This window comes from Garra rufa, chromosome 15 (genome assembly GCF_049309525.1).
Source record: "Garra rufa chromosome 15, GarRuf1.0, whole genome shotgun sequence".
In the NCBI taxonomy this organism is placed as follows: domain Eukaryota; kingdom Metazoa; phylum Chordata; class Actinopteri; order Cypriniformes; family Cyprinidae; genus Garra; species Garra rufa.
In genome coordinates, this window is record NC_133375.1 from 34,528,499 (window position 1) to 34,551,847 (window position 23,349).

At 32.0% G+C, this 23,349-nt stretch overlaps 2 protein-coding genes across 4 annotated transcripts in view; one reads left to right on the plus strand and one right to left on the minus strand.

Moving 5' to 3' along the window:
• Window positions 1-1,641: 1,641 nt before the first annotated feature.
• anapc7 (anaphase promoting complex subunit 7) lies at window positions 1,642-12,361 on the plus strand. The gene is made up of 11 exons (XM_073819469.1): window positions 1,642-1,834; window positions 3,256-3,445; window positions 5,445-5,564; window positions 5,682-5,793; window positions 5,888-6,041; window positions 7,238-7,380; window positions 7,458-7,575; window positions 7,664-7,860; window positions 8,066-8,290; window positions 9,664-9,814; window positions 11,024-12,361. Exons 1-11 carry the CDS (start codon window positions 1,734-1,736, stop codon window positions 11,211-11,213), a joined length of 1,701 nt encoding a protein of 566 aa, XP_073675570.1. The 5' UTR covers window positions 1,642-1,733; the 3' UTR covers window positions 11,214-12,361.
• Window positions 12,362-14,308: 1,947 nt separating this feature from the next.
• Window positions 14,309-23,349, minus strand: part of atp2a2a (ATPase sarcoplasmic/endoplasmic reticulum Ca2+ transporting 2a) — a 37,745-nt gene continuing 28,704 nt past the window's right edge. For 2 of the 3 annotated variants that reach the window (XM_073819467.1, XM_073819465.1), the window contains exons 12-21: window positions 23,117-23,248; window positions 22,918-23,037; window positions 22,613-22,831; window positions 21,322-21,657; window positions 21,023-21,243; window positions 19,779-19,981; window positions 19,580-19,665; window positions 18,219-18,352; window positions 17,990-18,107; window positions 14,309-17,061 (exon numbers count right to left, since the gene is read on the minus strand). In XM_073819467.1, the coding sequence (XP_073675568.1) occupies window positions 16,792-17,061; window positions 17,990-18,107; window positions 18,219-18,352; window positions 19,580-19,665; window positions 19,779-19,981; window positions 21,023-21,243; window positions 21,322-21,657; window positions 22,613-22,831; window positions 22,918-23,037; window positions 23,117-23,248 (1,839 nt within the window). In that variant the 3' untranslated portion in view covers window positions 14,309-16,791. The remainder of the gene's footprint in view (window positions 17,062-17,989; window positions 18,108-18,218; window positions 18,353-19,579; window positions 19,666-19,778; window positions 19,982-21,022; window positions 21,244-21,321; window positions 21,658-22,612; window positions 22,832-22,917; window positions 23,038-23,116; window positions 23,249-23,349) is intronic. The other variant, XM_073819468.1, reaches the window with a different exon arrangement.

Below are 23,349 nucleotides of genomic sequence, written 5' to 3' on the forward strand. Positions count from 1 at the left end.
CCTGTTTAAAATGTAATAAGTATTGTAACTTTTTTCAGTTACTTTATTAAAGTAATGTAACTGATTACATTTGATTACTTTTAAATTAATAAACAAATGTTTCAACAACATTTAACCCAGGTAGGGTTAACTGTCAGGCTTTAAAATCTTTATTCTCTTGAATTAAGATTATCATTTTTTTAAAGCACAGCCATCACAAAATCAGACTTTAGCACCTCTTATTTCTTTGAGATGTTTCTCAGGTTAAGTACAGATTTAAAATCATAACAAGAAATAGTAAATATTAATACAAGTATTATTCAGATGGAACCCCCTTTGTACTGTAACTGTAATTTAATTAAAAAAATTTCAGTAACTTTACAGTTACATTTATTTTGTCATTAAATTACGTAACGCAATTACATGTAAATAGTTGTTTTAATGAGTATATCAAATATTTTTCAATGGTTCTGAAAAGATATAATTCAATTACACATTTTTCTCAGTAACTTTAACAGATTACAGTTATATTTATTTCGTGATGAAATTATGTAACTAGTTTTCTAAAGAGCATTATATAAAAAAATCTCAATTTTTCAATGGTTCCGAAAATATATAATTCAAACAAAAGTACAAATTATTATCTAATGTATGTACATTGTATTCAGTTACACATTTTTCTCAGTAATTTTAACAGATTACAATTATATTTATTTCGTAATTAAATTATGTAACTAGTTTTTTTTAATAAATATTATATTAAAAATCTATTATCTAACGTATGTACATTGTATTTAATTACACATTTTTTTCTCAGTAACTTTAATAATTACAGTTATATTTATTAAGTAATTAAATAACGTAATGCCAGTACATGTAACTCTTTTTTAAATTATTATATAAAAAATCTCAATGTTTTTTCATGGTTTCGATAAAGATATAATTCAAACACAAGTACTAACTGTTAACGTACGTACATTGTATTTAATTACATATTTTTCTTAGTAACTTTAACAGATTACGGTTATATTTATTATGTAATTAAATTACATAACGCCTCACATGTGGGCTAACTAGTTTTTTAATGAGTATTATATAAAAAAAAAAAATCCCAGTGTTTTATTTTTCAGTGGTTCTGAAGATATAATTCATAATTCAAACACAAGTACAAACTATTATCTAACGTATGTACATTGTATTTAATTACACATTTTTCATAGCAACTTTAACAGATTACAGTTATAGTTATTATGTGATTAAATAACGTAACGCCGTTAACGTTACATGTAGCTAGTATTTTAATAAGTATTATATATAAAATCTCGATTTTTCAACGATTCCAAAATAATATAAATCAAACACAACTACAAACTATACGTAAAGTACGTACATTGTGTGTTAAACTTTTTACTATATGTTTAAAACTAACACTGTCTAGAGTAATATGATCATTAGTTCATATCAATAATTAGACGTTTAAAAATAAACATACGACATCAAAAACGAAAATAATAAGAAATAATAATGTTTAAGACAACAACAACAGAGTGAAATCTAAATCTTTGTCAACAACACTTGCAAAGTGAGGAACTTTTCGTTTGGCGAATTGTCCCCACCCGACTTTTATTTTGAAATCGCATCATTTCCTGCCGTTTAAAAAACTCCTCTCTGTAGCATTGCTGCATCTTCCGCTGTGTCGCAGAGCGTTTGTTAACTAAAATTGTGCTTTGTAATTGAAAGCTAATCGTTTGAAGATGAATGTGATCGATCATGTGCGGGATATGGCAGCGGCCGGACTGCACTCTAATGTCCGGATCATCAGTAGTTTACTCCTGACCATGAGCACCAACAACCCGTGAGTATCTCTGGTGTTTCACTACATAAACAGACCTGGAAGCTGTCGGATGTGAAGTGAACTGCGTGTTTGTCCAATGGTGATATTAAAATTCAACGTTTATTAACTTCTTAGTAGCACAACAGGTCGTACAGAAAGACAGAAATGTGGTTTAGTGTAAGTTCATAAGCCGTAAAATCAATTTAAAAAGTAATATTGTTAAGACGGTAGAGCAACAATTCACCATGGTACCCACAGTTTTCCCAAAACACTGTAGTTACTATGTATGTCAGTAATTACCGTAGTTTTCAGGCATATTAAATAAATATTAAAGGGATAGTTCACCCAAAAATGAAAATTTGATGTTTATCTGCTTACCCCCAATGCATCCAAGATGTAGGTGACTTTGTTTCCTCAGAAAAACACAAACGAAGATTTTTAATGAAAACCGGTGCAGTCTGCCAGCCTTAACATGTACATGGATGGGCACAAAACCTTTAAAAGTAAACAAAAACATGCACAGACAAATCCAAATTACACCCTGCTGCTCGTGATGATACATGGACGTCTTAAGACACGAAACGATCGGTTTTTGTGAGAAACTGAACAGTATTTATATCATTTTTTACCTTTGATACACAGCCACGTCCATCTGTCATGAGCACGAGTTTGGCATCAGTCACGTCACATGTGCACGCGCTCTGACGTAGAATACGCAAACGCCGTAAGCGATCTGTTGCATGAATACGACACTCATTGTTTACACAGTGCACAGAGATTGTGGGTATAGCGGCTATTCAAAATTGTAATTACTTGCGCTTATCCTGATTGTTCAAACCGATTTAAAGCTAAAAGATTACGTTTGCTTGCGCAAACTCATCCGGGACTTTTCACTGATTTCCCCTTACGGCGTTTGCGTATTCTACGCTAGAGCGCGTGCACATGTGACGTGACTGATGCCAAACTCGTGCTCATGACAGATGGACTTGGCTGTGTATCAAAGGTAAAAAATGATATAAATACTGTTCAGTTTCTCGCAAAAACCGATCGTTTCGTGTCTTAAGCCATCAATGTATCATCACGAGCCGCAGGGTGTGATTTGGATTTGTCTGTGCATGTTTTTGTTTACTTTTAAAGGTTTGGTGCCCATCCACTGCCATGATAAGGCTGGCAGACTGCACCGGTTTTCATTAAAAATCTTCGTTTGTGTTTTTCTGAGGAAACAAAGTCACCTACATCTTGGATGCATTGGGGGTAAGCAGATAAACATCAAATTTTCATTTTTGGGTGAACTATCCCTTTAAAACTCCTACAAGTTGTGTGAGAAGCCTAATTTTGCCATTTTTATTCTTTTTTGATACCAAAGATACGAAACATGATAAATCCTGTTTTAAATTACCAATAAAATAGTTTAATTTTAATTGTGTGTTTTTCTTTTTCAGGGAGCTTTTCTCTCCATCTCAGAAGTACCAGCTGCTGGTGTATCATGCTGATGCTATTTTCCATGATAAAGAGTACAGGAACGCAGCCTGTAAATACAACATGGCTTTACAGCAGAAGAAAGTGCTCAGCAAAACATCTAAAGTCCGTCCATCCAGCACAGGAGGCACAACATCTGGAGTTCAGGCACAGGTGACCCTTATACAAATTTACCTTGGTACTATGGAACTACACATCCACTGAAATACCACCGTTTAGTACATTAACACTACTTGTACTGTTGTTGTTGTTTTTTTGTTCTGTTTAATCACTCCAGTTTGTTTTGTTAGGTAAGTGCATACTATAGTAAATTAATGTTACTACAGTTAATCTTTTAATAAAACTGAATCTGTATGAGTCAAACACAAAACAGACAAAAACAAAATCACAACAACAACAACAAAAAAACTCTGTCAGTCCCCTTTACAAAAACATGTGGTATTAGAAACCACTGTCATTGAAAATAAGTATATTACACTATAACACAGAAATTTAGTCAGTAAGTCTTTTATGCTCATCAAGGCTGTAATATTGTAAAATATTTATTTAATGAATTTTCAGCATCATTACTTCAGTCTTCAGTGTCACATGATCTTCAGAAACCATTCTAATATGATGACGCTGCTCAAGAAGCATTTCTTATTATTAATGTTGAAAACAGTTGTACTGCTATTAATATTTTTGTGGAAATCGCAGTAAATTGTTTTGATTGTTTAAGAGAAAATGCAAACGAACACAATTTTGTTATATAAAATGCCACTTTTGACCAATTTAATGTTTTCTTGAATAAAATAAATACTTTTTCTTCAATTAAAAAAAAGACGTAATCCTATGCTCAGTACTTACAGTCAAAAGTTTACATACACCTTGCAGAATCTGCAAAAAATGTTAATTATTTTAGCAAAATAAGAGGGATCATACAAAATGCTTTTTTTTTTATTTAATACTGATCTAAATAAGATATTTTACATAAAAGATGTTACCATATAGTCCACAAGAGAAAATAATTGTTGAATTTTATAAAAATGTCCATGTTTAAAAATTTCATACTGTTTATTTTTTTTTTTTTTTGTTTAGTGATAGTTGTTTGTGAGTCCCTTGTGTGTCCAGAACAGTTAAACTGCCCACTGTTCTTCAGAAAAATCCTTAAGGTCCACTAATTCTTTGGTTTTTCAGCATTGTTGTGTATTTGAACCCTTTCCAACAATGATTGTATGATTTTGAAATCCATTTTTTGAGGTTCAAACGCTTACTGATTCTCCAGAAGAAAAAAAAACATGCATTAAGAGCCAGGGGGTGAAAACTTTTGTTGTGCACATTTCTTATTTTGTCTTATTTTTGGTCATATTTTTTCATTTAGTACTGTCCTTCAGAAGCTACAGAAGATACTTACATGTTCCCCAGAAGACAAAATAAGTTAAATTTACCCTGATCTTCAAATTCAAAAAGCTTTCACCCCCCTCTTTAAAAGAAAATAAGTCTCATATTTTTGCAAAGTGACCCACGTTTGGTTTTTGACCACTGAAAACGTGTAAAACTTAACCATTGACTCCTGGAGCCATATTGAAACTTCAATAACTTAAGAACTGAAACATAAAGGGCCTTAAAAATGAATATGCCAAAAGGAAAGTTTGGTAAGACCCAATATCTAAAAGGGCATTAAGATATCTTTAATACTTCTTATAGAAGTTATAGACATCCAAACTAATAGACCTACCAATCTCTGTGTAAAAATGACATTATGATGCTGCCATCTTTCTGAAGTCATTTGTACCCCCTTGTAATTTGGCTTCGATTCTCAGGTGAAAAATGCCATTTTGACCCCCCTCTACAAAAAAGTGGATTACTCGGTAAATATTCATCCATGGCATTTAATATTTTGGCTTTGTCACTATACATGTCTATCTTTCTTGAGGACAAATATTAGCAACATTAAAAATTTGATCTGGGGACCTCTTGTTAAGTTCACGTGGAATGATCCAGTAGTAATACTTGTCTATTCAAATACCACAATTTTTTATGATTTCACACAATTGATAAGATTTGTAGTTGCTTTGGCATTTTGGTGGATTTTTGTAATGGTTACCAATTTCTCATGTTTCTTTTTGAATGAATTTTAATGGAGTTAACCAACTCTGTTTATCAACTACAGAACTTGCCATCAGAAATTGAGGTGAAATATAAAATTGCGGAGTGTTACACTATTCTGAAGCTGGATAAAGATGCCATATCCGTGCTGGAGGGAATCCCTTCACGCCAGAGAACACCAAAGGTACTTATGTGTTTCACATATCTGTGTGGGTATATCTAACAAGTTAAATGTATGTGTAGTTATCAACTTCTAAAACATACACAAAGGAGCATGTTGTTTAATTGTTTTCAATTTCAGATCAACATGATGCTGGCGAATCTTTACAGAAAGGCTGGTCAGGAGCGTTCAGCCGTTACAAGCTATAAGGAGGTGTTGAGACAGTGTCCTCTGGCTCTTGATGCTATTATTGGTTAGTGAAAATACAGCGGTGTTTCTGCGATGCATCTTGTCCTTTCTTTGTCTGAACTCAACATTAAAGCATGGTCCTGTCTGCTCCGCTGCAGGGCTTCTGTCTCTGTCAGTGAAGGGGGCAGAGGTCGCGTCAATGACGATGGACGTGATTCAGAGCATCCCGAATCTCGATTGGCTGTCTGTCTGGATCAAAGCACATGCCTTCATACATGGAGGGGACAATCAGAGAGCCATCAACACTATCTGGTGAGGACTGGATACCGTCAATAAAATATTTGTATAGCAATTTTTGTAGTTGTCTTTACATTAAGAAATGTTTTATACATTTTTAGTTTGTTTAAATAAATCCTTTTTCCTTTGTCACCACTGTAATCAAAAATATGCTAGATTTGAACCAGTGTTAGCTCTTTTTAATGTTAAGTTTTAGTAATGTTATGCACTTGTCTTTTTATTGTTATTATTGTATTTCTGTCTATATCTAGCAGTTTTATTTCAGTAATCTTATTACTTGAATGTATTTACAGTTAGTTGCCAAGGCTACATTTTTTTTCAAGTTTTCATCTAATTTATATTTTTTATTTTATATCAGCTTTATTTCAATGAACAAAATTTTAAAAGATTTAGTTAATAGTAACAATGATTCGATTCGATTAGAATAGCTTCAATGTTATTCGATTATTTATATGCTATGATAGTATTTATTTACTTTAACCTAAACTTATTTTAGTTACTTGCCAATGCAACTTTTAAAAAAAAGTTTTTTTAAGTTTCAGTGTCAATCTAATGTTTTAATTGTTAGGTTTTTTTTTTGTTTTAGCAATTTTAGTGCTTAAACTTTTTTTTTATTTTACTTGCCAATGCAAAATAGAAAAGAAGTTTAAGTTTCAGTGTTAATCTAACATTTATATTTTATTTTTTATTCCAGCTTTATTCACAATAACTTTATTTCATCATTATTTCCATTTTTTAATTTTCAGTTTTTTTAGTTTTAGCAATTTTAGTAGTTTAACTTATTTTATTTCAGTTACCTGGCAATGCAAAATTATAAAAAAAAGAAAAGAAAAACAAGCTTTTTAAGGTTCAGATTTATATTTTTATATTTATTTTTGTTTGTATTTTTTTATTTCATTTTTAGTCATTTTAGTACTTTAAGTTACGCTTATTTTATTTCAGTTACCTGCCAATGCGATTAAAAAAAAGTTATTAAAAAGTTTCATTATTAAATTGTTTTCAGCTTTATTTCTTTTTTAGTAATTTTAATACTTACCGTAAACTTATTTTATTTCATTTACCTTAAATGCAATAGTATTCTAATATTTAGATTTTTTCATAATCTAGATAGAGATACATTTTCCATGCAAAAATGTCTAGAAAGTTGCCCACCTCTGCACAATTTGAGGCATCATTGATATCCGTAGCACTAATTTGTCATCTCTTCTCAGCTCTTTGGAGAAGAAGTCCCTCTTGAGGGATAATGTAGATCTTTTAGTCACCCTGGCGGACGTGTACTTCAGAGCCGGAGACACAAAGAACTCCATCTTGAAGTTTGAGCAGGCACAGATGCTTGACCCCTACCTAATCAAAGGTACATGCCATTAACCAGTCGCGCATTGTATGATGGTTCTTGTTGGTTTGAATGAAAGTATGGTGCTGTTTTTATAGGTATGGATGTATATGGCTATCTTATGGCCAGGGAGGGTCATCTAGAAGATGTCGAGGTTCTTGGAGGACGGCTGTTCAACATATCCGACCAGCATGCTGAACCCTGGGTCATATCTGGGTGAGTTTGACCTTCTCCTAATGTGTCTGAAACGTTTTTCAGATTCAAAAGCAACTGAATGCTCTTCATTTGGTTATGTTTTCCACAGATGTCACAGTTTCTACAGCAAGCGTTACTCCCGCGCACTGTATCTGGGAGCTAAAGCCATCCAGCTGAACAGCAACAGTGTGCAGGCGCTGCTCCTGAAGGGGGTGGCGCTGAGGAACATGGGCCGAGTGCAGGAAGCCATCATACATTTCAGAGAAGCCATGAGACTGGCACCCTGTCGTCTGGACTGCTATGAAGGCAAGAAGGCATTTCATGATAATAGGGATTTTTTTGTAGGGTTTTTAGGAAAATCATGGTAGTTTTATGCAATTTATTTACTGAATATCTGTTACTCTATTGTGTTCTTGTATTCAGTCTGTCCTGTTTTCAATGTTTTCTAAAGGTCAGACAAAGCCCATTGTTATTTTCTGTCATCTCAAAGTGATATGTCCCTTGTTTTCAGGTCTGATTGACTGCTATCTTGCCTCTAATGGTATCCGGGAGGCTATGGGAATGGCCAACAATATTTACAAGACCCTGGGAGCGAATGCCCAAACTCTGACCATCCTGGCCACAGTGTGTCTGGAAGATCCCATGACCCAAGAGAAGGCAAAGACACTGCTGGACAAAGCCCTCGCTCAGCGGCCAGACTATATCAAAGCTGTTGTGAAGAAAGCAGAGCTTCTCAGTATGTCCAGAATTCACATGTGTTACTTTGTTAATTGTGAACTGTATACTTTTTAAAAATTCTGTTTATTATTTATCTTATTTATTTATTATTTTTAATTAATGTAATTATTAGAAATAACAATGTTTGTTTTATATTATAAATTGTATCATTTATTTATTTATTTTAAATAATCATTTTAATGTTTTATTATTAATTTATATTATTGTTATTTTTATAATTATTTTTTTATTTTTATTAACTAGTTAATTATTAATTTCCTATTATTTATCATATAATTTTATTATTACTTTTTTCTATTTATTATTAAATTATTGATATTATTAGTTTTTCTATTTTATTTATTTTTTTATTATATTCTTTATATTGTATTATATTATTTCTATTTTATTATATTATTTCCTGTTTATTAATTATATTATTTTTTATGCATTTCTAATTATTATTACATATTTATTCTTTTGTTTATTATTATTTAAAATTAGTAATAAGTAAATTATTTGTAAGTTATTTTATTGTAAAATAAGCATTATAATTATACCTTTTATTTGTGATTATAAATTATTACTTTATTTTTTATTAATCCTATTATTATACGTTTTGTTTTATTCATTTAACTACTGGTAGTCATTTATTTTCAATTATTAATAATTATTATACATTTTTTAAATGTATTATATAGTTGTATTATTAATTTTTATTTATTTAATTTTCTATTCATCATAATTTGTTTTATTTTTATTATAGAATTTTTCTATTATTATGATTTATTCTGTTTATTATTAAATTATTGTTATTTATTTTTCTATTTCTTGTTATTATTAATTTTTTGTTTTGTTAATTAATTTTGTTTTTGTTTTATTGTATTTAAATAATTTCCTATTTGTTAACTAAATTATTATTTTGTACATTTCTAATTGTTATTATTATTATTATTATTATTATTATTTTTATTTATTCTTCTGCTTAAAAGAAATTTAGTAAAATTAGTAATTGGTCATTTTTTTTAAAGTTATTACTATAAATTATTTTATTTTAAAATATTCACATAATTATTATACATTTTATTTTTATCAATTTATTAACTAGTAGTAGTATTTAGTAGTATAGTAGTTTTAATTTTTCTATTTATCATATATATATATATATATATATATATATATATAATGTAATTGTACATTTTTATTAACAGTAATTTATTTGTGTATTTGTTTTTTTCTTATGCATTTAATTTTTCATTATATTGTTTATTATTATTATTATAATGTTGTTTAACTATTTCCCACATAGCAGAATAATAGCTAATAAATGACTTCCTCTTCAAAATCTGATATTTTGGTGTAATGCTAACACCTAAATCATTTTCATTACAGGTCGAGAACAAAAGTATGAGGAAGGCATAGCTCTTCTCCGAAACACGTTAGCCAATCAGAGCGACTGCGTCCTCCACAGAATGCTGGGGGACTTTCTCGTAGCTGTAAACGACTATCAGGAAGCCATGGACCAGTACAGTATAGCGCTAAGGTAAAATCATCCACACTGTTTGTTAGGGCTGGGCCGATAAACGATATCATATCGAATCGCGATAAAATTTATGTTAATAACGATGATAAGCTATAGACATTTTTTGCTCGATATGGATTAATCCAAGAGCCAATCACACAGCAGAAATATGCGACAGCGGCCAATCAGCGTGCAGCGTGCGTGTGCACGTCAAAGTACAAAGTTCATTTTCTACAGCACTTTGCGAAGCAACCTTACACCAGGACGACAAAAAAGAGAGTGGAAGCAGCAACGAAAGAGAAACTAACCTCGAGTTATTATCCAAAGATGTTGAAGTTGTCGACATAAAAAAAAGGTAGCACGAATTCCGTAAGTGGTTTGACTATCTGAAAAGTGACTCTCAGCTCAGCTGAGAGTTTGGCGCGATTGTTAAAACTGAAACCGAAAGCAAAAAACGCACGCGCATTCAAAAGCAATTTTAATCCTCCTTGTTTAGAGAGTGACTCCGCAATGCGCGCAAATTAGGCTACATGACATATCTAGGCTGTTATCAGCATGTAGACTATAATAGGTTGTGTATGTCTATAGCTCTGTGTCATGCTTGAAATATTCCGTCTCTATTTGCACTTTAAATAATGAGAGAGTAGCCTACTTTGATTATGGCTGAATTGTCTGCACTTAATACAATTAAGAAAGAGCTGTGTCGTAATTTTTTGATATTTATATTGTAGATTGTTTCAAAATGCAGTGGTTGCCTCTAATTTAAATAGCTCAACCTATAATAGAGAAAATAAACAATTGTGTTTATAATAATAAATAATAAAGAAAGAAATGTTACAAATTATGTTTTTACAATAATTTTATGTTCACATTTTGTACATTTACTCTCATTTACCATACTCTGTCACAACTTTTATTTATTTTTTTTCATTTATTTTAGCAAATTATTTTAATTTTTAAGGCCAAATCTGTAATCTGCTTTTGTTAATAAACTATACTTAAAAATGTAATTTAATGAATCCTTTAATTTTTGTGGCTTTAGTCATTGTTGGGATACTATTTTAAAGCTGGCAACATCAACAGCTTATATCGAAATATATATCGTCATCGTTCAATATGGGAAAAAATTATCGAGATTACATTTTTGCCATATCGCCCAGCCCTACTGTTTGTGTAAAATCTTAAACGTGTGACTCGACCAAAACTGACTCTTCTATTCCTCTTCCGTAGCCTCGATCCGAATGACCAGAAGTCTCTAGAGGGCATGCAGAAGATGGAAAAAGAGGAGAGTCCTACAGACGCCACAGTGGAGCTGGACGGCGATGATATGGAAGGCAGCGGGGAGGAGGGAGATCTGGAGGGCAGTGACAGTGAAGCAGCGCAGTGGGCCGATCAAGAGCAGTGGTTCGGCATGCAATGACCCTTAGAGACTCTCAAGCTTCAGCACTTCAGAGAAAAACATCCACACTCTTGGATTTTGATGCATGTGAGTGGATGCCATTATGCTGCTCACTGCTGCCGTCTAGTGGTGAGTCACAGACATTGACTTTAATCCGATTTGTGGATGACATTTAAAGGGATAGTTCACCCAAAAATGAACATTCTGTCATTAATTACTCACCCTCATGTTGTTCCAAACCCGTAAGACCTTTGTTCATCTTTTGAACACAAATTAAGATATGTTTGAGTAATTAATGACAGGATTTTCATTTTTGGGTGAACTGTTCCTTTAAAATTTGTTGGCTTTTTGATTTGTCCTTAAACTTTTCAGTTTGGTCTTATCAGAAACTTACCCTTCTCATATGAGAATACAGCACTGCACAGATTTGACTGAGATCAGAAGCAAACAGTCCAACACCAGCTTGGCCCCTTTGTAGTGTTTCTCCATATAATGCTGCAGATGTTGGACTAAATACACAATTATTCACTCTTAATGCATTTTCTAACAGTAGTTAAACATCATGGATAGTTGAACTTTAGCAGATTTTGGCCAAATACAGGATTAGGCAACTCTGCTACTAATTATTATTTTCATAAAGGCTTTCAGACCTTATTTTCAAACCTGTAATTAATTTTGCATGCTCTTTTGAGCTTGTTTCAGTAAAAGCGATGGCATATTTACAGTAAATGAACCACGATCCCACAAAATCGTTTAGCTTCCTCTAATCTGGTGCATTTAATGAAAGCATGTCTAAGTCTTAGTTCACGCCAAAATCATAAAAGAAAATGTTTTGTGTAGAAAATAAATTCCTAACAGGATTTTTTACGCACATTTCACCTAATTTTTATTTTTTTTTGCTTTAATGAGAATTTTTGTATTAAGAGTTTTGCATTGCTCATGCATTTTGTGCACTTTTTTTCTTTTGGTTTTGGTGTGAATATAACCCAGACATGTTCTTGGCTTAGTTTTGTGATATTAGCCAGAGCATGTAAGCGATGCAATCATTCATTTCTGTAGCCCTGAGTGCATTTTTTCAGTGTTTGTCTTAATTTTATGTTTCTATATTGTTGTAAATAAGACTATTTTTAAATGTTTTGGAATTAAAATCATGGCATGAAAAATGATGTTCTAATTATTACTATAAATTATTTATTATTAAAATACTATAATTATTATACATTTTATTTTTTAAATGTATTAATCAGTGGTGGTAGTAGTTGTAGTAATTTATTTGTTTTTATTTTATTTTTGAAATAATATAATCATACATTTTATTTAATCTATTTATTATCTACTAGTAGTAATTTATTTTAGTAAACGTTATTATTACTATAAATTATTTTAAAAGAATATTATTATGATGCTTCTTTCTATTTATTATTTGGTAACAATAGTGATTGTTTTTGTTCTATTGATCATTATAAGCTATTGTTTTATTTTTAAAATAATGTAATGGTACATTTTTATTAGTTATTATTATTAGTTTTTATTTTTATTATTAGTTTGTTACTATTATACATTTTTTTTATTAAAATATAATTATTATACAGTAGTTTTTCTATTAATCATTGTTATTGTTGTATTTTTAAAATAATATAATTACACATTTTATCTATTTATTAACTAGTAGCAGTAATTTTATGTGTATAAGTTATTGCTATAAATTATTTAAAAATAATACCATTATTATACCTTTTTTCTATTTATTATCTGGTAACAGTAGTAATTTTTCATTTGGTTTTCTATTGATCACTATAAAATATTGTTTTATTTTTAATAAATATAATTCTACATTTTATTTGATCTATTTATTAACTAGTAGTAGTAATACTTTTTTAAAGTTATTAATTTTTGTTATTAGTTGTAAGTTATTATTGCTATAAATTTATTAAAATATAATTACACTTTTTATTTTTTCTATTTATTATTTTGTAGTAGTAGTAATTTATTTATTTTTCTATTGATCATTGTTATTGTTTTATTTTTATTATATCTATTTATTAACTAGTAGCAGTAATTTATTTGTATAAGTTATTACTATAAATTATTTTAAAATAATATAATACTTTTTTCTATGTATTATCTGGTAAGAGTAGTATTTATTTTATTTTTTTCAATTTATCATAATCTATTTTTGTATTTTTCAAACAATATAATTATACATTTTATTAACTAGTAGTAATTTATTTTGTAAGATTTTGTTACTATAAATTATTTTAAAATAATTTACTTTTTTCTATTTATTATCTGGTAACAGTTTATTTGTTTTTCTATTGATCGTTATAAAATATTGTTTTATTTTTTTAAATATAATTATACTTTTTATGAAGTTATTATTAGTTTTACTATAAATTAAAATAATATAATTATACATTTTGTTTTTTCTATTTATTTAATAGTCCATTTTTATTTGTTTTTCTATTGATCATTGTTATATTTTTCAAATATAATTACACATTTTATTTATTACAACAAATTATTTAAAAAATATAATTCTTTTTTTCTATTTATTATCTAATAACAGTAGTAATTTTAATTAGTTTTTCTATTAATCATTATAAAATATTGCTTTATTTTTAAAATAATATAATTCTACATTTTATTTGATCTATTTATTAACTAGTAGTAGTAATAACTAAGTTATTATTTCTTTAAATTAGTTTTTCTATTGATCATTATAAAATATTTATGAACTGGTAGTAGTAATTTTTTTTTAATTATTACTATAAATAATTTTATTAAAATAGAATTTATACATTACATAATTTATTATCTGGTAACAGTAGTGTTTTTCTATTGATCATATTTTTTAAATTAATATAATTATACATTTTACTTGATCTATTAACTAGGATAGTACTTTAATATTTTAAAAAATAATTTAACATAATATGCTTTTTTGTACATTTTATTTGATCTACCTATTAACTAGTAATTTAGTTTTGTAAGGTTATTAATATTATTAAAAAAATGTAAAACTATATAATTATATATTTTATCTATATAATAGTACTGTAACAGTAGTATTTTTTTTTTTTATAAAACTCAAGCATAGAGTAAAGAAACAGCAGTGCAACCATGTAATATCATTTTATTAACCACAAGTCATTGTGATAATTACAACACTGATTCGGCAGCACCCGTCCTCCATTATCATGGGAACTGCTGTAAAAGACCGCCTGTCTCTCAATGTCACACACACACCGAACACCTGAAATGAGCCTCTGCTTTAAAACATATTGCACATCCCTGCGCGAAGCAACACGAACAATCCGTTTTGGTTAATTTACATATCTCACAAAAGGAGAAAACGATGCCTGTTTTCACTAATGGCATCTTTTTTTCTTTTCAAATATTGCAGTGCTATACAAAAGTTCCTAACATAAGGGGACATGCACCATTAAAACTGCTGTAATGTTACATTTTAAGAGTATTTTCAATTTTCACTGGTTCAGACAGGACTATCAGGCCTCAAATAATTTTCCACTCCTAATGTTTGAGCTTCTTCTAAACTAATGACGCAAATTCTTAGGATTTATCACAGTTGACATGCAGGCCTAGAAAGATGTGTGGAGCTGCTCAAAACAACATGCACTAAAGTCAAGAAAACCTCACAGCTTCTGCAAGGTACACAAGAAAGCGGATTGGCTTAATCATCGTGAGCTGGAGAGAAAGAGAGAAAAAAAATAAAGGACACATTAAATGAAAACCAGATACTGTATACATACAGAAATGTGATGCCATGCAACTGTAGTTAGACATGATTAAAAGCCTCATTAGAGTTACATATAAAACATTGTATTACGTCAGTCAATCAAACAAACACGAGGTTGTGAAGGTGTATTATGAGCAATACTCACTCGCTGATGCACACAGGACAAAATTAGTTTTAATACAGCAGATGTAATCATGCATGTCTGTTGGTCACCTGCAGTAAGACACTTTTACAAGAGAACTGATTTTTAAAAAAGAAAAAAATCATAGGACCCCTAGTGAATAAATTGTGCCATTTATAAAGGGCTTTCGCACCGCTTAGTCCTAGGAACTTAGTTATCCACCTTATTTTTTTTTTATGTGGAAGTAAACTGTTTTTTGGTAATGTGTGAGACTTCTGGTTCATAAGAATAATAACGAAGTGCAGGAAATGGTAAAACTGTTTGCACTACAAACCACTGTGTTCATAATTAAGAGAATACATTAAAATAACACCAGTTTGCATTAAGCAGCAAAACAATGCCGTTTTAGTGCAAGGTAAAAAAAATGATCTAAGATTATGAGATTGAAGTCTAAATAGTCTAAAGAAGTCTAATGAAGTTAGTGCTAACACTCTGTGTTTACATGATGTTTTAGAAATGCCAGGTAACTGTTTTTGTTGTATGTGTTTAGCCATCCAGAATACATTTATGGCACTGATAGTTCCTATTTAGCTTATTTTTAAACACGAAAGTATGCCGTTTTCTGTGAATGTGTGTTGTCAAATTGTTTGCAATAAAAACCAGTGGTGTTTAAAGATAACAAATCAAAGTAATATGGTAAGATACTCCAATCTGCAACACCAAACAGCAAAACAAGCCATTTTGTACAGCTAAAAATAGCTGAAAGTGGATGAGACCTCAAACATTGCACATAAAATAGATCTAAGAACTATGAAAAGGTTCCTTCGGTGCGAAAGCCCCTATAGATATAAAGAGGTCTGGCGTATTAATGTCAGGGTTTAAATAATAGAATTCATTCATTATAATACAAAAAAAGAGATTATTTGTGCTCAGTTCATTTACTCAACACCTAGTATGTACACATATACATTACAGTAAAAATAATTCATCTATAACCACTACACTGCCCCTATAAATACATCAGCACATAAAAAAAGTAAACATCTTCAGAGAATTTGCACAAAGCAGATTCTAAACAAACTGTCAGTTTCGTGTTTTTTTTACTTAAGCATTAATAAAATAAAACTGTGAACAGCTAATGTTTTCGTACAAGGGAGCTAGTGCATTTGGCTAGTCTTTTATCAAGCAAAAATAAAACAAATTAAAGTTTCCTAAAAAGGAAACAGGTCCTAAGAAAGCAACTGACGAAACTGAGGTAGCTGAAATCTACTTCACGCAGAGAGGAAATCATTTTGCTTCAAGCGAGGAAAGGAAACTGACATGGGTGATGTTACAGTGGAAAACATCTAAATATAACTCAAATGCACATTCGCTCTTTTTGGCCCAGCCCATTCAAAAGGCTATAAAGACATCTCAGAGCTTTGAGCCAAAAATATCAAAAGCAATCTGATAAATATTGCTGCATCTCACTTTAAGCATCTAAAAAAGGCCATAACGGGACCTGAGAAAATATACACCTTTTTATAAGAAAAAAATGGAATGATAAAAAAGGAACGTACTATTTTCTGAAATATGAGGATAAACATTATATACACACACATTTAAAAAAAAAAAAGCTTAACTGCATGTGCAAATGTGAACGGTGATTGTTGTTCTTTGTTAATGTTTCTTCTCTGGTTATTTGGAGTCGTGTGTTAGCTTGACGGCTGCTCTGGGATCAGTCAGGAGGACCAGAGCAGGTGGCTTATGTTAGTGTCTGTGCTGTACAGCCACACCACTAGAGGGAGTGTCAGAGCTACGAAGGGCCAGGAGATGCCCTCAGTGCATGCAGAGAGGGACCAGCCTCTCTTGTCAGGCTCCAGGTCTTTACCGGGCTCCAGGTAGGTCCTTGCTATGAATTTGAGCAGCTCGTCCATGAGGATGACAGGCAGTGAGATCTTCAGCACAATCATCCACTGGGTTACATTCAGAGGGGTGATCTGGAAGATGACCTGAGGAACACAAGGTACAGGGGGGGGGGGGAAATAAATAATGTAGTAATAACATATGCATACATTCATTTTTGAAAAATGTTTTTAAATGGATTTCTCTAGGTAAAAGTTTTTTTTTTTTTTTCATATAGTAGTGACGATACATTTCTTAATTTAAAAAATAATGGGGGATGATAAAATATAATACAGTGGGTTTTTTTTTACTTAAAAATATGTATTTTTTTTTTATAGGAGTGTGTGTATATAATACATATACACACAAACACACTCATATATATATAAAAAAACAATTTAAAAAAAATATAAAAATTAAAACTAATGTAATTCAATTATATAAATAATTCACATTTAAATAAAATATGTAACAAATTAAGAAAATATAATACTAATATTTATTATACTATAATAATTTATTGTAATGGTTTTATTAAACAATAACTGGCTTTTTATTTACTAAATAATTTAAAAAAAAATATTAAATCTGATATATAACTGTCTTTAAGTAAATATATATATATATATATATATATATAAGCATGAAAGTAATAATTTTCCACACAATTATTTTGAAATATATATTTTTAAGTGGATTTCTTTAGCTATATATATATATAAAAATTGTGTGTGTGTGATATATATATATATATATATATATATATTCATGTAGAAAAACAAACAAACAACAACAACAAAAAAAAAATATATATATATATATATATAAAATTGTGTGTGTGTGATATTATATATATATATATTCATGTAGAAAAACAAACCAACAACAACAAAAAAAAAAAATTATTATATATATATATATATATATATAAATATAAAATTCTATTCTGGGCCCCAAGATTATTTTTGGCATACTCATCTACATAAAGCACTGAATGATCTGTAGTGTTAAGATACATCATGATGGGTGTCATACCGGCAGCGGCTCCACGTAGAGGATGAGGAAATGCAGAGACATGGAGAGGCAGATGGCTCCCAGCAGCCAGATGTTTTCCCAGGGAGGCATGCGCAGCAAAGACTGATTCTCTGACAGACTGCAGGAGAGAGAACCACACATTTACTTGGGTTCAGCACCAACACAAAACTTGTTTTTAATCAGTGTCATGCATGAGTCTGGAAGTGAGGTGGATGGTGTCTGGATGGACCTGTTGAGGGCGTTACACATCTCGATGGTGACCAGCACAGACAAGGCCATGGTCATGGGGTAAGGAGACTCAAACACATGACACTCCAGATCCTGGAAGTCAGGATTATCAGGGGAACACTGCAGGAAATGACTCTGAGAGGAAGAGAGAGCAATAGATGCTTAGTTTAGTAACTAACTACTACTACTACCACCTACCTACTACTACTACAACATAATAAACCAATTATATGTAACAACCATTTTCATTATATAATAAACTATTCAATATTAATTACTTACAATATTAATTAAATACACATAATATTGACCCAACATAGGAAGTAAGGACTTTTATATAATATAATTATATAATTTAATATATATTTTTTGTAACAATTTTTTTTCCCCATCCTAGAAAAAAAAAAATCTTAACACTGTTTTCAAAAAAATATTCAGAAGCACAACTGTTTTCAGAACTGATAAAAAAAAATGTTTCTTGAGTATCAGCACAGCACATTAGAATGATTTCTGAAGGATCTCATTATATAATAAAACTGTATTCAATATAATTTACATAAACTTCTATTTTCTACTGTATTTTTAAATACCTAATATTGCAAATAAAGAATATTATTCTTATGTATATAATGCATATGCACAAAAATGTAATATGAAAATTTATAAATAAATATTTGTATACATAATATTGATCACATTAATACATAATTGTTTTATAAATACACTATTTTACATTATTGTTTTTATTAAAAAAAAAACTATTTTTATTAAAATACATCTTTTTATAAAACATTTTCAATATTTAATAAAAATGTATTTAATATGTGTGTGTGCAAATGCTGTTCTTTTAAATCCTAGAAAGAAAAAAAAAATTATATATATATATATATATATATATATATATATATATATATATATATATAGCTGTTTTCGCAAAATTATTCAACACAACTGTTTACAACATTAATAAATAATATTTCCCAAGTAACAAATCAATATATTGGAATAATTTCTGAAGAATCATGTGACACTGAAGACTGGAGTAATGATGCTGAAAATTCTGCTTTGTATCACAGAAATAAATTATAAAATTGTTAATGTTAAATTAATAAAAGAAAATAGGTGTCCAAAATATTGTGCTGCAATATGTCAAAGCTATGATCATTTTGTTTTTAAATAGTTATGTCAAAAATCTTTTAGGCATTCAAACTTTAAAAATAATGACAACTTTAACATCTATAAGTTTTGATGTGAAAAACGGAGCATTTATATAAGTTACTGTATCAGAATTTGTGCGAACCGGTCTAAAAGCTATAGATTTAGTCACACATGTTACATTTATTTAGAAACAGAGATGTATACCAGCTGGTAAAGTGTGATCATTGGACCATCTTCAGCAGAAATAAACCACCAGGCTGCAGCTCCTACAGTCGCAGCACCCACATAACCTGAGAAACACAGCACACACAAGATAACACTTGACTTAACAGACCAGCAATTCTGGATACATTATTAAATGTACATAAGCCACTAGGCTACATTAGTCATGTTTCTGACTCACAGCCAATGGCCAAGTATCTGAAAAACAGCCATCCAGAGATGAGGGGCTCCTTGGCGCTGCGGGGGGGCTTGTTCATGATGTCCAGGTCAGGAGGGTTGAAGCCCAAAGCGGTGGCAGGAAGACCATCAGTGACCAGGTTCACCCAAAGCAGCTGGACAGGGATCAGGGCCTCAGGGAAACCCAACGCAGCGGTGAGAAAGATACTGCGGAAGAGTCCAACATATCAGCAAGAGGAAAAACAAACAAACTGAACATTAAAGCTGCAAGCAGCGTTGACGGGCCCTCACTGTCAGCGCAATCGCCAATCCATTCACAGTAACCCTCTGGCAGTCTGGATTTAAGGGTTACAGCAGTGAAAGGCTTACACTATAAGATCAACACACACACACACAAACGGAGAGAACAATATATCTAACTTCGGCAACATTTTACCATGCCGCTTCATTTGTTAACATTAATTATATTAGTTAACATGAACAGTAATTAAATAGCATTTATTACTGTTCATTAATATTAATATGTTGCCCTTTTGAAAACTCTCTCTCACCACCTCCTCACTCTCTCTCTCTCTCCCATCCTACACTCACTCTAACACTCAACACACACACACGGATGCAGTGAGATCAGCTGTCTGATAGTTTAATTTTCTTTAATTCATAGAGCTTTGTACATTCATGAAATTAACTGTGTTTGTTTAGAATGACTAGTTCTCTGTGTTAATTTTTTTTAAGAGTTTGAACTTTGCACTTTAAAGATATAATAAAATTAAGGTTGGCTTTTTTACTCTGACTTTAATAAATTACCACGTCAACACCGTTCGTATCACAAATCTGTTTGCAATTTAGCATCTTCAGTATCTTGGCATTATGTTGACAAAGTTTGGTGTGAATTTCATAATTTTTGTACAACTAGTATGCAATAATTCACATTAAAATCTAAATAGCCGACTTCCTGTTGGTCAGCGCTAATGAGTGTAAATTAGAAAGTTGATAGTTGTCCGGATAGATGAGAATAATATATTGTTGGTGACTGTAGGAAAAACTAACCCCACAACTTTTGTCAAAAGGTGGGGCTATAGAGTGCCTAAACCACACCCATTTATGAGCTTTTGCCAGTGTTTAACTATCATTAATACTGATGTGTGTGTCGAGTTTCATGAAATTGTAAGCACATTATCTGCCTCAAAAACACAGGAAACTAATTTTTGACCCTTTGGGCTTGGACCCTAATAATTGAAAACTTACCAGACAACCTCACCCACATTGGAGGAGATGAGGTAGCGGATGAACTGCTTCATGTTGTTGTAGATAGCTCTGCCTTCCTCAACGGCAGCCACAATGGTGGAGAAGTTGTCATCAGCGAGGACCATCTCTGAGGCTGTCTTGGCCACAGCAGTGCCAGAGCCCATGGCGATGCCAATCTCTGCCTTCTTCAGGGCAGGGGCATCGTTCACGCCATCTCCTGTCTGCACAAACACAACCGCTCAGACAAACAAGACAATCAAAGCTAAATCACTATCTATTTACACCAAATGGCCACCCACCATAGCAGTGATCTCGTCAAAGCCCTGCAGGAACTCCACAATCTTTGACTTGTGCGAAGGCTCGACACGTGCAAAGCAGCGGGCATTCATGACGGCCTCGCCCTGGGCGTGAGGTGAAAGGTCGTCAAATTCGCGGCCGGTGAAGGCCATGCTGTTGACATCATCTTCCTCTGAAAAGATGCCGATGCGTCTGCAGATGGCCACGGCTGTGCCTTTGTTGTCGCCAGTGATCATGATGACCCGGATGCCGGCGTGGCGGCAGAGCTTGATAGAAGCGGCTACTTCCGTTCGAGGAGGATCCAGCATGCCCACGCAGCCCACAAATGTAAGATCAGACTGGCAGGAGAGGGGAGTTCAGAAAACCATTAGCTAGATGCTAACTGGCTAGCTAGATACAAAGATGCTTTATTACATACTGTGGATAAATACATTAAGATAGCTAGATATAGGTAAATACTTTTATTACAAAGCCAACTAGTTGGATAACCACTTTATAAATAGTTAGCTAGTTGGATAAATAGTTTACTAGAAAGCAAGTAAAACACACAAAAAAATGACATTAGATGCTGAATGTAACCAATTAAATACTTCATTAGATAGATAACTAGTTGCATATACACAATTAGTTAACTAGTTGGATAAATAGTTTATTAGATGGTAGTGTCGAGCACGAAGGAAACTACAACCTGATAAGTTGATAACCTGATAAGTTCCTTGGTGCTCGACACATCGTGACTAAATTCAAGATGGCGGCGACCGGTCTGTTTCTGGTGGAAAATGTCTGTATAAATCTTCTTGTAAATAAACTACTGGTGCTTTTTCTGAGTTCTCAATGTCTCGTTTTAAACGTCAGGGCCCTTGGAAGTCTACCAATGAAGTGTGGAGCTACTTTGTGCCTCGTAAATGGCGTAAAACAGTGATTTATTTACATGTCTACTTCGATGCCCTATTGACTCTCATTGACAAACTGTTGTGAGCATCGGCTAACTGACCCCAGATTTCGGACTGCAGGACAAAAACCGAGATGAGATCTGCAAGGTACGTCCACACTCGGTATCATGATTCAATACACTTTAGGTCAAAATCACACCGGAGTTCTCCTTTAAGACCTGCAGTGTAAACGAGGCCTTAGAGAGCTAGATGTTACTTCAAATAAACACTTTATATAGCTAACAATTAGATTATAATTAGATTGTTAACTAGCTAACTATTAACACTATAGATGTGAGCATGACACAAAGACCGACATAGTCTCAAAGACAGTATTGTAGAACCCCAGTAACTCACTCACCTCATAATCTGCAAAGCGGGCCGTTTCTGTCAGGACCATCTCTTCTTTCTTCAGTGGACTATCGCGGGTGGCCAGTGCCAGGCAGCGCAGGGTATCACGGCCAGTGCCATAGTCTCTGATCACAGACATGATCTTTTCCTTGATGCCGTGAGTCAGGGGAACCCTGGATCCACCCACACGTACGTATGTGCACCTCTCGATCACTCCTTCTGGAGCTCCCTGAGCAAAACACTCAAAGTTTATCAATCTGGAAAAACTTGTTTGTTATCTACTGAGTTGTTGTATTACAAGTATCCAGTTAGCACCTTGATAAACATCTTAGCAGAAGAGGATTTGGCCTTGTTGGGGGAACAGTACACAGACATGGACTTCCGGTCTCTGGAGAACTCCAGGGTGAACTCCTTCTTCATCAGCTGCTTAATCACCTACACATACATTTTGAGTTATTCAATCAAGATTAACCAAGTGCTTTCAAGATTGTTTACTAATCATATAAATATTTACTGAGTTGCAGGCGTTGGCTTTCTCGATCTTAGACAGGCTCCTGACATCAGTGTCAAAAACGTTCATCTTTTCCACCAGGCAGGTCAGAGCCGTCTCCGTGGCCTCTCCAACCTTCTCATAAACGCCTTTAGACTGAAAAAGAGTTAGCACTTATTTAGGTGCGTCCTCTATGTGTGGAATTGACCATCTGCTAAAGCTTTACATAATGACTGTTCTGTTGCTGCCAATCCAAA

What these genes read in the sequence shown, in the direction of transcription:
- anapc7 (XM_073819469.1), top strand. Translation starts at nt 1,734, where the DNA reads ATGAATGTGATCGATCATGTGCGGGATATGGCAGCGGCCGGACTGCAC. An exon ending in ACCATGAGCACCAACAACCC is followed by an intron (nt 1,835 to 3,255) that starts GTGAGTATCTCT and finishes TTTCTTTTTCAG; the next exon opens with GGAGCTTTTCTCTCCATCTC. An exon ending in TGACCCCTACCTAATCAAAG is followed by an intron (nt 7,381 to 7,457) that starts GTACATGCCATT and finishes CTGTTTTTATAG; the next exon opens with GTATGGATGTATATGGCTAT.